The sequence below is a fragment of the Mirounga angustirostris genome, unplaced genomic scaffold (genome assembly GCF_029215605.1).
Source record: "Mirounga angustirostris isolate CCGP_5_RB_7025 unplaced genomic scaffold, mMirAng1.0.hap1 SCAF_10, whole genome shotgun sequence".
Classification (NCBI taxonomy): Eukaryota; Metazoa; Chordata; class Mammalia; order Carnivora; family Phocidae; genus Mirounga; species Mirounga angustirostris.
The window spans coordinates 122,390,212-122,408,123 of record NW_026991718.1 but is presented as its reverse complement, the minus strand read 5'-3'; the positions used below and the strand labels follow the sequence as shown (position 1 = coordinate 122,408,123).

Here is a 17,912-nt window from a genome sequence, read left to right as displayed (position 1 = left end):
CCACCACGTGAACAACCTCAGGCTAGCCTGTTGGGGGACAAGAGACTGTCTGGAGAGAAGCAAGTCCCCATACCAACCAGGCCACAGCTGACCTGGCAGCTTACAGTGGCCACTTACAGGGGTCCTAGCTATGGCCAGAAGAGCCACCCAAATGAACCCAACCAAACCACCAACCCATGGAATTTTGAATCATGTAAATATTTGTTGTTTTAAGACACTAAGTTTTGACTTGCTTGGGTTTTTTATTTTTTTAAGATTTTTTATTTATTTATTTATTTATTTATTTATTTATTTATTTATTTTTTAGAGAGAGAGCATGGGGCAGAGGGAGAGGGAGAGAGAGAATCTCAAGCAGACTCCGTGCTGGGTGCAAAGTCCGATGCAGGGCTCGACTCATGACCCTGAGACCATGACCCAAGCCCAAATCAAGAGTCCAATGCCCAACCGACGGATCCACCTAGGAGCCCCCTGACATGCTTCTTATGCAACAAAAGTCAACTGGTACCCTGTAAGAAGACTAGATTGTAATTGCTAAATCTGTTCCCATCCAGGTTGGCTCACACCACAGGGTGTCTGTCTGGTCAATCACAGGGAATCCTGATGTTTTCTTTATAAAGTGCTAAATTAGGGAGACTCTCTGAGTGACAGCACAAGAGACTTGAAGGGACCCTTGGGGAATCCAACTGCCTCATTTCCCTGCCAGGGAAATTGAAGTCCAGAGAAGAGAAGGGGCCACATGACCCATTAGGCAAGTCTTTCCTGAGCACCTTGCATGTGCCAGGCTCTGTTACACGCTGGGAGACACAACAGTGAATGAGGGACCAGATCCTGCTCTAGTGTGGAAATCAGATGCTAACCAAGTCTTCACACAGATAAGCAGGTGACCCCAAACAGTGACAAATGCCATGAATTAAAAGGACACGGTGGCACGAGAGAGAATCAAGGGGAGGGGACCTAATTTGGATTTCAGGGTCACCAACAGCTCTCTGACAAAGGAACACTTGGCTGAAGCAAGTCGGGGGCAGGCTTGAGGTGGGAACGGAGCAAAGTAATGTGTGGAGCTCTGAGCCCCAGCTGTCCCCCTGCCTGGATGAGCCACTCAACATCCTCCAGTTCAGTTTCCTCATCTATAAAATGGGATTAGTGGCAACCTACTACTTCTCAAGACTGGTGAAGATCAGCTGAAATAACCAGTGAGGAAAAGGCTCTGCAACTGTGGGGATGTGCTGGGCAGGCAGGTGAGGGCGCTGCAGCCAACAGCCTGTGGGGACGCTTATTGGCCCTGCTTCTCCTCTGCAAAGGACTGTGGGCAGACACGGAGCCCCACAAGCCCCACCCTCCCTTCTCCCCAAAGTATGGTGCCCACGCTCTCCATCAGGGTTTGAGCCACGCCAACTCCACCTGCCACGGTTCTGAGAGCGAGGCTCAGCACGTTAACAAAATGCACTTGAAACACTGAAAGAGCTCAGATGAGATGCTCAGGAGGAAGCTCTGGTCTTGTGAGACACCACATGTCCAAGCTGATTAAGGACAGTTCAACGACTTCAGTGGTCTCTTCCAAGATGAGCATTTCCAGGACCTGGAGTCCTGCCCACCAGAGTGTCTTTCAGGCTGGCACGAGTCAGTGCCATAGAAAGGTAGCTTTGCAGCAGCATCGTGATGCTCACATGGTCACAGGCCAGCGAAGGGGCGTGGCCGGCGTGGCGGCCCCAGTGCGAGCACCCCTGCAGTGGCAGGGGAGGGGGATGCAGTGCCCAGCAGCGGAGCCTGTGCACCACACTGAGGGTCCAGGAGCTGCCCTCACTGGCAGTGCGCCCTAAGGGGGCCACAGCCCACGCCTTACTCATCTATGTCCGCCACTGGATTTGTCACATAGGAGGGCACGTAAGTGTTTGTGCATTAATAGGGTTCTAACTCCCGAGCTGGAAAATGTGGGCCCAGCAACCCAATCTGGACTGCCACAACCTTCATGACTGCACAGACAGAGGATGGCGGTCAGCTCCAGGGACGGGTTTGTCTTCCAGCTCCCCAAGTTCCTCAGCACCCTGAGCCACTGCCACTCTGCAGGCGCCCCTGCCTTAAGGAACCGTCCTCCAGGTTACCACAGTCTGCAGTGAGGACCCTCCCCAGCGTCCCAGCCTGCAGTGAGGACCCTCCCTAGCATTCCAATCTGCAGTGAGGATGCTCCCGGCTGAAAGAAAACTTAACTTTTGGAGACCAGGCTCTCAGTGGAAATTCAGATTCTAGCTGGCATCTGGGACTCCCAGAGGGCTAGGGACCGGGATAGCCTTGCCCAGGGATGATCCAGTCTCCTTCCCAGGGAGGACCGCACAGGAAGCCTCTGCTCTCCTCCCTGTATGCCACATCCACAATCCTCCGCAGGGGTACTAGACAAGTCTAGGTGGGCAGGAGAACTCTGCACGCCTTTGCATGGGCATGTGTGTCTCTGTGCCAGTGTAGATCCCATGGGTGCTATGTGGTGGCAAGAGGCAGAGAGTACCAGGGAGCTTGTGACATCTTTACTCACTGCTGCTGAAGAGTTCTCCTCTGTGCATGGGAAATGTGGGCAACACATTTGCAGTTTTACCTGCAAGTTTTCAATGGTGCCCATTTTCAGCCAACTGTAGCCAGGTAGGTGCTTTACAGAAAACACTGTGGTCCCAGTTGGATTGTCACTTTCAAGGGAATATTTGATATTCTTGATCCTTGTGAGAGAGGATAGTAGTGGGCCCTGCCCCACTGCTCTGCCCCATCCCAGCCCCACCTTGAAGCAGCTCAGCTCCAGCCAGCTCCAGGCTGAACCCCCACAGGCAGGATGGAGCACCCACCTGGCTGGTCGATAGCAGCTCTGGGTTCCCGTCACTCATCCCCACGTAGGCACTGTCACCATCAAACTAGAACAGAGAAAGAGAGAGAAGCGGGTCTGAGTAAGGTGTTTTCAAGAAGGCCCCAGGAGATGCCCGAGAAGGTCAGGAGACTGAACGCACTGAGGGGAAAGGTCTGTGGGGCCCGGAGAAGCAAAGCTCGAGCCCAAGATGCCCAAATCTCATTTCAGCAGGATTCCCTCTAGGGTGAAAAGAGCAACCCCTGTCCTGTGGCCCCCGCGGGCTTGGATTAGCACCTCAATCACAGGGCAAAGAGAGGAAAACCTTCCTGCCCTTTATGCCTTGTCCACAGATGTGGCAGATGGTCCTTGTCAGATACTGGGCTCCCCAACCCTGGAAGTATGCAAAGATCTCTCTTGGCCAAAAGGCCATCAGACTATCAGCAAGAGCTAGAATTCCACATGATGGAGGGAGGCTGAGATCTTCAGAGCTCTGGGATCAGGACACCTGCCCCAGACATGCCCTCCAGGTCTTACCATCCTAAGAAGCTTGGCCCCCTCACATTTGCCCCTTGGGCCACCTCTGGCCACAGGCAGGGAGGGCTGTGGTAGAAACCATGCACAGACACTACAATCCTGTGTTCTGATAAGCTGCCATGTCTGGACGCAGGAAGATCTCCCTGCAGTAGGAAGCAGGTGTTATGGGAGAAGTGTGGACTTTGGGGTCACTGGCTTTTTTCCATGATGTGTATTCTTGAGCTGGTGTCTGAATTTCTGAGGTTCCTCATCAGTTGAATGAGGATAATGACAGTGGTCCCATCTCCATGGGGTATTGTACCAAAACACGTAGAGCACTCAGCTCATTTCCAGTAAGTTCTCTTCCCTTGAGACAGGTGTTTTGGATCAGGTTCCCTAAATGCAGAGCGTGAGACCAGGATTTTCAAATGCATGTGATTTTTGAACAGTGCTCTTTAGGAAAATCTGTAAGGGAGGAAGGGAAGCAGGACAGGGCAGCGGAAGTAGCTAAGCAAAGATGTGATCTCAGCTGGAGACCCGCTGCAGCCTGGTCCCATGGGGAGCCATGGGGCATGAATTGCCCCATGGAGTTCAGTCAGTCACTGGCTGCGGGCTGCCCTTAGGGGACAAGGGGAGGCATAACCTTCTGAGCAGGGTGGCCCCCATCTGGCCAGGGACAGTTCCCCAGAGAATTGTGCCAACTGTGAGCCATCTGCAGCCAGTGGTCAGGAGCTGGCTGTAGAGGCTAGTAAAGGGATCTGGGTGGGGCCCCAATGGCAGCCGGCCATTTCATTTTAATTGAAAATTTAATTTTTTTATTGGGTTATCTTCACATGATTCAAAATTTCCAAAGCACAAAAAGCAACAGAGTGAAAATTCTCCTTCCCACCCCCACCTCCCCGCCATCCATTGCTTCTCTCCAGAGGCAGCCACTGAGTCTACCGGCTTCCTTTATATCCTTTCAGAGATGGTCCACATATATACATTTTATAGTCGTCTCTTTCACATAAATGACAACATACTATACACCCTGTTTTGCACCTCATTTTTCTCCTAGCAACACATCTCGGGAAGTATTTTATATCAGAACATAATTCTGTCTTCCGGTACCTGGTATTCCATGGTGTGGATGTAACAGATATATTTAACTAGTTGAGCTCATGGGCAATTGAGTTGTTTCTAGTCTTTCCCTATTCCAGCACTGCTCTCATGAATATTTTTGTACATCCATCATTCCGCCTGGGTGTGAGTTTATCTGTAGGATTAGTTTGTATAATCGCTGGGTCCAGACATGCGTGCATTTGTAATTTTGATAGGCATCACCAAACACCCTCGTGGAGGTTGTAAAAATCCACTCTCCCATGATCATGCACAAGACGTCTGTTCATGCAGAACCTCTTCACGCAGAGAGGCTCAGATGCCAGCCTGCTCCCTCTGCGGGTCCACCCCCACCACCCTTCCCAATTCCCTTGCCTTGCTCTACCTTGTTCTTTGTTCTATAGGCCCTTTTACCTCCTAGCATTCTAAATCATTTGCTTATTTTACCATGTTCACTGTTTAGAGTGGATTTCCCCTGTCAAAATGGAGGCTCCTGGAGGTCAGGGATCTCAGTCTCTCTGCCTCCCAAACACCTAGAATAGTGCCTGGTAGAAAGCAGATAATTAATAATTGCTTGTTGGCTGAATGAATGAGTGAATGAATGAAGCAAGCATGACATCATTCACATTGTCTTTTACTAGGCCAGTCTTCCCATCAAGGCAGTAGGATTGATGGCTATACCCAAATACCTTGCCAGCACAGGGATGGGCAGAGGCCTTCAGTGACTGCTATATTAACAAAAGAAAAGGTGGCACCATGCCTAGAGTCTGGGCACTGGCCCCCAATGCAGGGGTCCATCCACTACACTGTGCCTGGAGCTCATCATGCTTCAAGGCCCTGCTCAGAAACCACCTCCTCCAAGAGGCCGCCATGCTCTCACCTTCTCTGGCTGCCCCTCTTACAACACAGATTGTCTTCACATCTGTCCTCTGCCCCAGAGTGGGAGCAACATGGAGGCTAGAACTGTGTCCTGGTCATTTCCAAACCCCACAGCACCTGGAACAGTCTGGCCTCAGAAATGAGACTGGGAATGAGACAGGGTGGGGAGCTTTCAACAAAAACTCCTGGGTATCATTTGATGTGTCACCGTGGCCATTTATTACTTAGATAAAAGTAAAACCTTTTTAAAAGCCACACATAATTTATATGTTTTATAAGAAAGAATGACTAGGAATGGAGGGGGACTTAGTTTAGCCAGGTCTCTGAAACATTTTATAAGGCAATAGTAATCAAACAGTATGGTATAGGTTAAAAATATAGGAACATGTATCAAAGAAGCAGATGGAAAGATGTCCCCCAAGCCCCTTGTTACAGCCCGTTGATCAACTGCTGAGTAGAACAGAACCACCGCAGAAGCAAGGACACCTGTCTGCTCTCTCCGATGCACACAGCAGGCACTCAACAAATTCTGGGGAATGAATGAATATACCTGGCACTGAGCAAAATGCTTGCCATAAAAGATCTCATTTCAGCCTCAAAGCAACCCAGCAAAGCAGGTATTATTTTCCCTGTTTAAAGCCAAGGAAACAGATGGAAAGGATTAGCAGCTGCCCAAAATTGCACACCTAGAGGCAGGCTGGGCTTCAGAGTGGGCTGCCTGCTTCTTTGGTTTGGTCTCTCCCACTAGGCCAGAAGCCCCTTAAGAGTGGGGATCAAGGCTTTGGTGCACCCCACTCTAGAACCAACCATTAGCCTGGGGCTGGCACATAACAGGTGTTTGGTAAATATGTGTTAGCCGTTCAGGGAGGGAGGCATTATCTGTGGTGGGCAGTGGGGGGATGGCTCTGGGGATATGAGAAAAGAAAACCCTGGATTTTGATGTGTGTATGCTGGAGGACACAAGGGGGTCTGCCAGTGGGACCACATGAGGTCACCAGAGCCTGCCTCTAGTGGGCTCATTCATTCACTCATTTATTCAACCAAGAAAAGCTGCCACGTAATGGAGTAAAGCTTGCTTCTTGCTTTCGAGGAGGACCTGAGAAGTTGGCAGAGGTTCCCAAGGCCAGGCCTGAGTCAGCCTCTGGTTGGTTACTCCCAGGTGTCTTGCACGGTGTCCTGAGAGCACACTGGGCTTGGGACCTGGCTACTGAGCAGCCATGAACCCAAGGTGGTGGGGGGGGGGGGGGGAGGGGGGGGTCTGTTCTCTGTTCCACCATATCAGAGCCCTTGCAGGGGGAAGGAGGGAGAGAGGGTGACCCTAAGGGTCCCAGGCTTCCCCTGGCTTGGCCCCCAGGGTCCTAAGGCCTGGAGCTTACTTCCTTAGCCCTTTTGGGGAGGTTGCTTTCTGGGGGAAAGAACTTGTAAGCCAAGGGGAGAAGTCACAAATCAAAGCAGGGCCCCCTCCTCCTCCATGTGCACAACCAAGATCACAAATGCCCACATCTGTACCCACCACACAGCGAATGCTGAGTGTGTATGTGGACACAAATGTATATGACAAATGCAGTGTGCCCAAGCATGCTGACTACATACACACCACAAACCAGTGGCAGACTATGACAGCACTTAGTCGCACACACACCACACCCATGGGTAACCCAAGCCAACACAAAGGCGCCCACAGCACAACCCTGAGTGTGCACATGTCACAGACCCTTTATGGGACTGGTACACAATGCCCACAGCATACGCACAGGGAAAGGAAGGGATGACCACTCCTCTGCAGCTATATAAACAGAACTCACCTAAATGAGCCCACAAACATGTATGGCAGGAGCACATCCAGACCTACACAAGAGCTTAAATTCCATGCATATCTCACAATTTATCAGTCCCTCGGCCAAAAATATTTTTTCACACCACACAACCTTCCGTATGCTTTAAAATCGGGGGGGGGGGGTAAAATGCAGGGGAAACAAGGGCCTAAGAATTTCTGTGAAATGCCAGGAGAACATCCTCTTACCACTGACTGGAATAGATTAATTTTCCCCATTTCATATTCTAATTATAATTCCTTTTCCCATCGTCATCTTCAGTCCTCATTACAGCTGGAAGATTGTTCTGCAAAAGCCAGACCTTCATCTTCTCTTCCCAAGAGTTTTGTCATGGAAATGAGTTTTGGAATCTGAAAGAACCCACATTTTTGCAAATATCAAATGTGTGGGGATAACCCTTTCATGACGGCCATCGGGGACCCTGCTCACAGAGGCTTCTGAAGTGTTTGTCTCTCCCCCAAGCCATGTGGTCCCCTTGGTAAAAGGGGCTCCTGGACCCCTATTCCAACAGCCCTCCCAACCTAGATCCCATTTTTACCTTTAAGGAAACTTAGCAAATAGGCAGCCAAGGTGGCAGGTGAGAGCCCTGATCTTAGAATCAGACGATGCCAGCTCCATGGGCACCACTGTGAGCAAGTGCCTTAGCTGCTCTATGCTTCGGTTTCCTCATTCCTACAACCCTCAGAATCACTGATTCATAATAGGTGTAAATTAAATATCTGTGGGATGGACAAATGAGATAACTGGATGGATGAATGGATGGGAGGAGGGAGGGAGTGAAGGATGAGGTAGATGGGTGGATGAATGGATAGATGGATGGGTGATAGATGTATAGATCAGTGCAGTCTAATGGAAATATAATGCAAGTCACAAATGCAAGCTACATATGTCATCTTAAATTTTCTAGTGGCCGCAGTTAAAAAAGCAAATATACACAGGTGAAATTAATTTTAATGACATTTTATGTAACCCATTATTTTTAGCACATTATGATTGCAACATGTAATCAACAGAAAAACTGTGAATGAGATGGTTTAAAGTCTTTTTTCTTTTTGGTACTGTCTTTGAAATCTGGTGTGTATTTTACATTATAGCACATCTCAGTTTAGACTTAGCCATACTTCAAGTGTTCAAAAGTCACATGTGGCTGGTGGTTGACATAGTGAATAGAGAAGGAAATAGTTGCAATGGGTAAAATGAGTGGATGGATGGTAGGTAGGTGTATGGGTGGGATGGATGGATGGATGGATGGGTGAATGGACGTATGGATGATAAATCAGTGGGTGCGGAAGATAAGTGGTTTGGAGGAATGAATGGGATAGATGGGCCAGTAGGTAGATCAACAGATGACTCAGTGATTGGATAGCAGATTTAGAAGGTGGGATGGGGGGGATGCCTGGGTGGCTCAGTCGGTTAAGCGTCTAACACTTGGTTTCGGTTCAGGTCATGATCTCAGGGTCATGAGATCAAGCCCCGCATCAGGCTCCACAGTCAATGAGAAGACTGCTTGAGATTCTCTCTCTCCTTCTCCCTCTGCCCCTCCTCCCACTTGCGCTTGCATGTGCACATGTTCTCTTTCCCAAATAAATAAATAAATCTTAAAAAAAAAAAAAAGAAGGTGGGATGGATGGATGGATGGATGGGATGGTTGGGTGAGAATGAAGAGAGAGATGGATGAGAAGATGACTGGAATGGTGGGTGAGATAGACAGATGGATGAGATGCCTGGGTTGATGCAGTGGGTTGCGTAGGTGAGTGGGATGGACAGGTGGGTGGATAACTATATCTGATATTTCCTCCTTGCTCTATTCACACTTCCCCTGGACAATGTCATGGCTTCTTAGGGTTACAACATATCACTGACTCTCAAATGTTCATCTTCAACTAAGTTACATCCAGATTCCAATGTACAGTTTCTCCCTGGACATCTGGTCCATGCATATCTCAAATTTCACACACCCCACACTGAACTCATGACATGTGTGGACCTGCTCTTCCTCCAGGGGTCTGCCATCATGACAGCAGATGTCACCTACCCAGGACCCAGGCAGTACCTCCAGGATGACTCAGCCCCATCACTCCTACATCCCCCAAACACCCACAGAGGCTTTGTGCTCAGCTCCCGCTCCCCCCAATCCATCTTCTATCCTGAATGTCACTAGTGATTACTTCAGTGCTCAGATCAAAACCCTGCTGTGACACCACATCATTAGCCTTGGCATCTAGGACCCTCCATGACAACTCGCCCTGAGCCTCAGCTCCCACGGCATCCATCAAGGTTGTAGAAACCTCCAGCGCCCCTGCCTTTACACACATTGTCCCATGATCAGCCTGGAGCATCCGCCTCCTCCCCTTCTCTACCCACTGAAATCCAACTCTCCCTAGGTCTTTTGTTTATGGCTATGTGATGCACCCTTGGCAGTCTTGCTTGCTTCTACAGACCTGCGTTCTTGGGCCCAAGCTTAAAGCTTCCATCCCAAATTGGCTCTGGATTCAATTCAACTTCTACATGTAGCATGATGTCCTGGGCTACAGCATAGATTCATGAATTAGAGTACCACCAGTAATAGTTGTGAGTGACCTTGGATTTAACCTATTATTGTTATGATGTGCTAAACTCTTATCCCCACATCAGCCTTGGCAACCCTCTCCATCAGGACCATGTTTCTTATGTCACTGAGGTTGTCAGCTATCCCTTCAAATCTCTCCCCTCCCCCACACTGTTGACAGTACACCCATCCTGCCCTCCTTCCCTTTTGTCTGAAAAGGTGAAATTATCTCAGTTCTGTCCAAGGTCAACCCATTTATCTTGACCCCACCCCTCTCACATCTTCCCTTCATTCACTCTTACTCTCCATCTGGGGTCTAGGATCTAATTTAAATATGCAGAAGCAAAATGAAATCAGTCCATGCCCTTGGATAGCATGTACTAAAGACCTACAACGTGCCAAGTAATGCACTCACAACCATTGGGAATTTAAAATAAATAAAATTTGTCACAAGGCACAGAAACATAAAAGCAAAGGGATTCTGAGGTTACAGAGAGGGCAACTGTTGTTTACTGAACAGTATCTCCAGTGTGTACTATGTGCCCAACATTGTACTGACACAAGGCATAATGATCATGACACAGTCCCTGCCCTCAAGGAGCCCGCAGTTCTATGGAGAAGCTTCAGAGAATAAAATGTTCCTATTCTCCACATCTGAGAAAGACAGGCAGTTCTCTGGCCATAGTCCCAAGATGGAAACAAGTAACTACAAAACTTGTTCATAGCCCGTCCCAATTGGTCAGTGACAGCTCCACATTCACTCAAGCCTCTGAAAATCAAGTGATCCATAACAGTCTAGCTCCAATAGCCATATGTCCACCTCTGGGGCTCAGCCAGTCCCAGAACCTCCTGCTTCTGAAAGTCCCTCTACCCTAGGACTCCATGCTCCCCCCAAACCCTACAAAGCTCAGCTCATGCTTGATTTGGAGAGACCAGCTTTGCAAAGTATAGCAATGACTTTAGCATTTCAGATATCAAATAATGGCTTCTTCTTTGACAAATGTGACAATGGCAGGATAAGGTTATTGCAGGGGAGTGGACACAAGGAGGAGGGACTCTCAAGAGAGGCATCCTGAAAAGGTAACTTGGAAGCACCATAATGGGGAGCACACAGGAGGCTGGCCAGGCAAAGGGCAGGGAACATGGCATTCAAGGCTGCTGTGAGCTCAGGCCAGGGAGCACCTACCGTATACAGACCTCATCCCAGAGCTGTGCCTGGTCATCTCACTGGAACCTTCCCAGAAATGTCAAGGCTGCAGGACCAGCCCCACTGTAGAGATGAGCAAGGCAAGGCTCAGGGTGCTGGAGAGCTTGCCCGAATCCACCCAGCCAGTTCTGAACTTGGCCTTGACTCCTGGTACCAAAGCAACAGTTGTTCTGTAGAATCTGCTTCCCCTTGCTCCCCCATCCCCCACCCCCGGCCCCGGCACAGAGACACAGATCAAAGACCAAGGATGCACAGCCCCCAGCGCAGCCAGTGGCTGACACTGAGAGATGCACCTCACAGAGATCTAAAGAGGAAACAATCAAAGCAGCATACACCGCGCCTGCCTATCCCCACGCTGGGCTGTGAGAACACTCCTGCACAGATAAAACGCGGCTCAAAGGCTAGAGGCAGTGAATGTGGCAACTGCGCCCTGGGCCCTGCCGAGAGTGCGGTTTTATGTGGTGGTGTCACAGAGAGCTGTACATCAGGAGCAGGGAGAGATGGGGGAGGGGCAGAGAGGCGCTGAGCAGATGGGAGGGGGCCAGGGACCGAGCCTCAGGCGCAAGCGCACTTAGAGAAGGATGATAGTTAAACCACTGGCTCTGAGGCCAGGCTCCCTAGGTCCACATCTCAGCCTTGCTTCTCAGGCTGTGTGACACTTTAACTAAGTTACTATTTCTCAGTTTCCTCATCTGGAAAATGGGTATGACTATCATTTAGACTGAATAAGTTAATATACAGAAGGTAACTTAGAATATCACCTGGTACACAGCAAGCACTCAATAATTGTTAGCTATTACTTATATTATTATTGAATCCTTACAACAACCCCAAGAGGTTGCTAGGTCACTATAACTACCCCTCTTTCATAGGTGAAGAAACTGAGTGGGTCTTCATGCAAACCTCTGAGGTCTTACACATGGGAAAGACCCCTGATGCCTCTACCTGCCATATATAATTTGAAATAAAATTTGTAAATTAAAATCTTCGTAAAAGTCCAAGTGAGAGCAGATTTTTCCCATGATGATGACTTTCATGCTTTGTTCCTAACTATCAAATAACGATTTCTCTCCAAAAAAAAAAGCTCTTCGCTTTATTGGTGCACCTGCTTTACCATGCATAATGCACATTCTTATTCTGCCCACTGAAAAACCTAATGCTATGACTGGCTCAGAGAGGTTAGGGGATCTGCCCAAGGCCACACAGCCAGGATGTGGCAGAGCTAAGTCTGCAGTCCAGGCTGCTGGTCCCCTAAAGGCCTATACTGTCTTCCTACCCACCCCCACCATTTCCAAGTTTTGAAACCAGAGCAGGTGACCTCACAACTCTGCTCCTGGGGCCTCACCGACCAGTAAGGGGGAGCAATGGCTGCCAGTGGGGCTGGGAGCAGGCCTTGTGGGCAGGCCCAGTGTTATGGCTACTGTAGGACCCTCCACCCCACTGCTGACAAGAGTTGGTGTGGATGGTGCTGTCTGTTTTAGTCATAAAATACATTGAAAGGGGGTGTAAAAAGACAGAGATCGCTACAGCTCCCGCGGTGGAGTGCTACCCAGGCACCTGCCTCCTCTGAGAGATAGGCATCAGTATCCCCATTTTACAGATGGGGAGGCAGAACCTTCTCAACTGGCTCCAACCATTCTCCTTCTAGACCCGTGCTGTCCGGTAGGGTGGCCATCGGCCACGTTGGCCCCTGAGCACCTGCAACACAGCTAGTCCCAATTAAGATGTTTGTAAGTGTAAAATACACATCAAGTCTCAAAGACTCAGAACAACAAAAGAATGTAAAATGCCTTATCAATAGATTTATATTGATTACATGCCAAAGTGATAACATTTTGGATATATGAAGTTAACTAAAATATATTATTAAAATTAATTTCACCTGTTTCTTTTTTTTAATGTGGCTGCTAGAGAACTTAAAATTACATATGTGGCTTGCATTCTATTTCTACTGGACAGCACTGGTTGAGATGCGGTCCCAGGGGAATAGAAGAATTCTCTGTGAGAGATATGGGGAAACTGAGGCCCACAGAGCGGGTAGTGACTTGTTTGAGGCAAGAGGTTGGTACAGAGGCACAGCACTCATTGGACAAACGTTACTTGAGTTCTAGGTATTGGGATGCAGCGGAGACCAAAATGTGGAGCCACTTCCCAGCCCACGGGGGACACGGGGATGATGCAGGACTCCTTGTTGACCGGACCCCCACACAGCCGGACCCAGCACCAACCCTCCTCTCCCCCCAGTGAGCTCTGATCACACATCTCAGGCGAGCTCCCACTCCAACCCAGAGCAGAACCACCTCAAAGACCCCTGGTGAGTCCCACCCAGGCCATTAGCCGGCTGCAGCTGCCAAGAGAGGCTGATGGGCAGGGCAGCCCAGTGGGCAGAGCATGGCTGCCCGGCATGCCGGTGGCAGCTTATGTACCATCCACACTACCGCAGATTTATGGCAAAAATTATCCTCTCTCTCAGCTCCATTTAAAGCCATTTGGAGCTCGCTCCCATCCCGGATTATAAATCTAATTGCACATTCCAAACAGACAAGCGCTCATTAAGCTTTAATTATGCACATGTTGTTTTCAACAAACATTTTCATTTGGCCGCTGTGAGGGGGAATGTTTCCAAGGGGGCTGCAGACGCTGCCTGCGGCTGGAGGGAGCAGGCTGGGAAGTGGGTCAGGGTGTGGTCCGATGAGGCTGTCCAGGAGCAGGGCAGGGACCCCAGCAGATCTGGCGCAGACTTTGATGGCCTTCCTCTGGGCTTCTACGGCAGGCGATGCCAGCATGTGTGTTCTCAGCTGGTCCCAACTGCACCCTTACTGTACCCACAGTCTCATCTCAGCTGGCGCCAATGGGCCTCTCTGGGGTGGGAAGAGGGAGGATAGGGACCTACATTCCCAGCTCCGAGCCATAAGCCTTACCCCTCCAGGAGCCGGTGTCTTCAAAGCCTCTGGCTTCTCCCTGCTCCTAACCCCAACACTGCAGTGGAACCGTCTCTCTCCAGCACAATCTTCCCTTCCCTCATCTGTTCACTCATTGATTCCACAACTATTTCCTGAGCAGAGACCTGATCTGGCAGAGAGGGGCCAGAGTGGGTCAGGAAAGACAAGGCACCTGTCTGGTTCTGCTCAGGACCCTCTCCTTCAAGCCCCATCCTTGCCACCGGGGAAAAGTCTTGGAAAGCACTTGAGAACCTGCCCCCAGCCAACCCAACTCTCTTGGTGGCCTCCTGTCCCTCACTTAGGCTCCTCTCCTGCTCTGCCTTTCCAAAAGGTCTCGCACACACACATCCAGGCCTGGGCAGCTCTGCACCACCCCCCCGCGCACCCCCTTTCTCTTCCCTTTCTTTGCCCTTAACTCCCACTCCCTCCATGCTGCCCCCTCCAGGAAGCCCCTGCCGAGACTGGCTGTCCCTCCGCTTGGGGGCACCATGAAAGCATTTATTGGGCCATAACATCATATCCGCCTGCCACATGTCTGACTCCTAAGACCAGCCTGTCCCGCTATTTCCCCAAAGCACTATCTCCTCTGGGAGGGAAAAGGAGAGGCACCTGTTGTTCACTGTGTGGCCTTCAACAATACCTTCCTCACTCTGGGCCTCATTTTCCTCTTTTGTGCATGAAGAGGTTGCATGGGTGAGGCTCTCTGGGTCCTTTAGCGGTTTGGTCAGTTGTTTGTTTGTTTGTTTAAGATTATTTATTTATTTTGAGAGAGAGAGTGAGCGGGGGGAGGGGTAGAGAGAGAGAGAGAGAGAAACTCAAGCACACTCTGCGCTGAGTGCAGAGCCCGACACAGGGCTCGATCCCATGATGCATGAGATCACGACCTGAGCCAAAACCAAGAGTTGGACACTTAACTGACTGAGCCACCCAGGCACCCCCATTTGGTCAGTTTTAAGTTTTGCTGTTTGTCCCAGAATTAGCCCTTCCTCTTCCCACCAGAAGAGGGTCCTGAAATCACCAACCCCCCCTTCAAGCCCCCACAACCCTACAGAGCAGGGGGAGTTTGCCAAGGCAGGTCTATGGTGCGCACCCAGAGATGGGGGGATGGTGATGGTGCAGAACCCCCAAGGCTGCTCCTCAACGAGCTTCTGGAAATGCAAGCAAGTGAAATAAATGTGTTTTAAAAATGGATGTCAAGAGCCATTCAGCATCTGGTGGCTACCTGTGGTTTTAGGGCAGGGTCCTGGGAACAGGCTCTGAGAGTGAAGATGGGAAGTTCATTGGGAGGGGGGGCACTACAGGAAAGGCGGGAGGCAGGAGGGGCAGAGGGACAAGCTGAGCTGGGACGCAGTCACATCAGAGGTGGCAGCTCTGGAGCCACGTCCCAGACTAAGGCAAGGAGCCACTGCATTCCCATGTGGGCCAGCCGCGGGACCCAGACTGCCCTGGGGCGGGAGGTGGTGATAATCTGGGGAAAGGCCGTCTCCTTCCACCAAAGGCAATACCCAGAGAGGCTCAGTGCCAGCCAACAGCAGCCAACACTCTGAATAGCTGGCAGGATGAGTGTCTCAGTTGAGGAGGGATCTGGGTGACACGATAGCATCCACCACCACTACGATCATTTTTTCATTTTAACTAATTGGTGCAACATTTACACCGTGCTTGCATAAGCCAGGCACTCCTTTTGATTTGTAAATGTTCGCTCAACAACCCTGAGGTAAGTGACTACTAGTCAGGGCCCCATGGTACAGATGAGGAAACTGAGGTGAAGTGCTTGCCCAAGGCCACACAGATGGTAGGAGGTAGAGTGAGGACTCAAACCCAGAAGTCCACCGGCAGGGTCACCGCTCCAACTGGGCTACCCCGCGTCTGCGGTCTGGCCCTGCTACCCTGCAGAGACGTGGAGCTGTCGTCCAATCCCAGCCGCCCCCCCAGAGGCCGGGCTGCGGTCAGCGGTCTAGAGCCTCAGGTTGCCGGGACTGCCAGTATTCGTGCTTAACAATTATCTATCCTCCGCGGTTGGGAACACGTCCCAAAACTGATCCTTGCCAAAGACAATTAGCCGAAGGCCACATGAGCAGGCGTCGGGTGGGACTGTGGCATGGGGTGGGGGGTGGGGTGAGCCAGTGCCTGAGACAATGAGCAGCAGATGATTTGGGAGATATTTTCTCCCAGTGCAACAAAACAAGCCCTCAATCATGCCACAAAGGGCTTGCATTGTTGGGAGGGAAATATGTCAACGACAGCGTTCAATCGTGGGACGGTTAAAAAAAAAAAAAAAAGGGAGGAAAAGAAAAAAAAAATCTTTTGAAATAGTAATTTGACCTAGAAAGGTTTTCTAGGTCACCTGAACTTGGCATTTAGGCATCTAACCCCAAAACCTAACACAGACAAAGTACCAAGTTCACTTCCTTCTGTCAGTGCCAGATAACACAGGAAATGATATTTGTAAACACTGCTGCTGTATTTTTAAGTGCTGTCTTAAAACCAGCCTTTGGACTTGGAAGCTCAGCGCAGCTCTGGAAGCCCGCAGACCTGGGCTTGCTCACGCCCGGTGTGGCCCTGTGGCCAAGGCAAGGTCCTTGCCTGTGGGATCCTGGGACTCCTCCCCTGGAAAACGGGAATGGAACCCGGGGGGGGGGGGTTGTGGGGCATGCCACCTCCCTGCGTGAGGTGGATTCCCACCCTCCACACCTCTGTTCTTGAAAACTGCACCCCTATGCCCCAAGTCTGGGCTCTCCCTGAGGACTCTGCAGCACAGTGGCCAGGAGTGCAATGGAGGAACCTTGGTCCTAATAGACCTCTTCTCCCCAGAACACAGAGAGAGAACAGCCTGCACTCTGAGGCTCAGCACAGGCCAGTGAGTTCTTCTACCTCATCTTCACTTTAAAGCCACCCAGGGTAAGAGAAACTGGGGGGCTCGGAGATCTTCGCATTATCGCATGGAGGAAACTGAGACCCAGGCTGGGAGACGACCCACAATCATTGGCAACCGCACAGTGAGGGTTACAACCACCACATTGCTGGGCCTCCAGAAGAAGCCAGGGTTAACCCACTTGCCATCAAAGCCGAAGGTCACGGCGACCATCCCATCTTCCCCAATCTCTAACCTGAGTACCTACGATGTACACAGCCACATGCTGGGGACTGGACACAGAAGTGACCTCCAGGGAAGCTTGGGGTCCAGAGGGAATACAGACATCAGCACCTGATGACACTGGGGATGACAAGGCGCTAGGGGGAGATAAGCCAGGTGAGGACAGTTGATGCACACCTGTTAGGTAGAGGGACCAGAGAGAGCAGAGGGTAAAAAAAAATCCCGGGGTGTGTGTGCACAGTGGTGGAGGGTTGTCTACAAACCATTGAGGGGGGCTGCAGTGCAGAGTGGGCAGGAGGAATAAACATTCACTGAAAAAAAAAAACGGGGAGAGTTTGCAGCAATATTCTTTTTTTTTAAAGATTTTATTTGACAGAGAGAGAGAGACAGCGAGAGAGGGAACACAAGCAGGGGGAGTGGGAGAGGGAGAAGCAGGCTTCCCGCAGAGCAGGGAGCCCGATGTGGGGCTCAGTCCCAGGACCCTGGGATCATGACCTGAACCGAAGGCAGACGCTTAACGACTGAGCCACCCAGGCGCCCCTGCAGCAATATTCTTAAAAGAAGAGTAATGGAGGGGTGCCTCGTTTGGCCAGAGACTAAAACTCTCTGTGCGGCCAACAACTAAGGAGTGTGATAGTGATGTCAAAGAAGAACTTAAAATCAGTGCAATGGAAGAGAAAGTGCAGAATTAGACCCGACTCTGTATGAAAACATATGGTGAAGGAGGGCACTTAACGATATGCTGGGTACCACGTGACATGCTTTACATACAGTATTTCACTAGAGCTTATGATGGAGATATTATCCCACTTTACAGAGGAGAAAATGCATGGCACAATTTAAGCAACTGCTCAAAGTTCACACAGCTAGAAAGTGGCAAAGCCAGAATCTTCACTCTGCCAAGGTTCACCTTCATAACAACTATTCTATTTTGTCTCTCCTTTTGGAAACAAAGAGACAAAGACC

General features: G+C 50.2%; 1 protein-coding gene across 5 annotated transcripts in view; it reads right to left on the bottom strand.

The window, feature by feature from the left end:
• TOX2 (TOX high mobility group box family member 2) overlaps positions 1-17,912 on the bottom strand; it is a 130,644-nt gene that overhangs the window by 77,355 nt on the left and 35,377 nt on the right. For 4 of the 5 annotated variants that reach the window (XM_045885792.3, XM_064573210.1, XM_064573209.1 and 1 more), the window contains exon 2: positions 2,829-2,894. The exons of the other annotated variant lie outside the window; for it this stretch is intronic. In XM_045885792.3, coding sequence (XP_045741748.2) covers positions 2,829-2,894 — 66 coding nt within the window. The remainder of the gene's footprint in view (positions 1-2,828; positions 2,895-17,912) is intronic. 5 annotated transcript variants of the gene reach the window in all.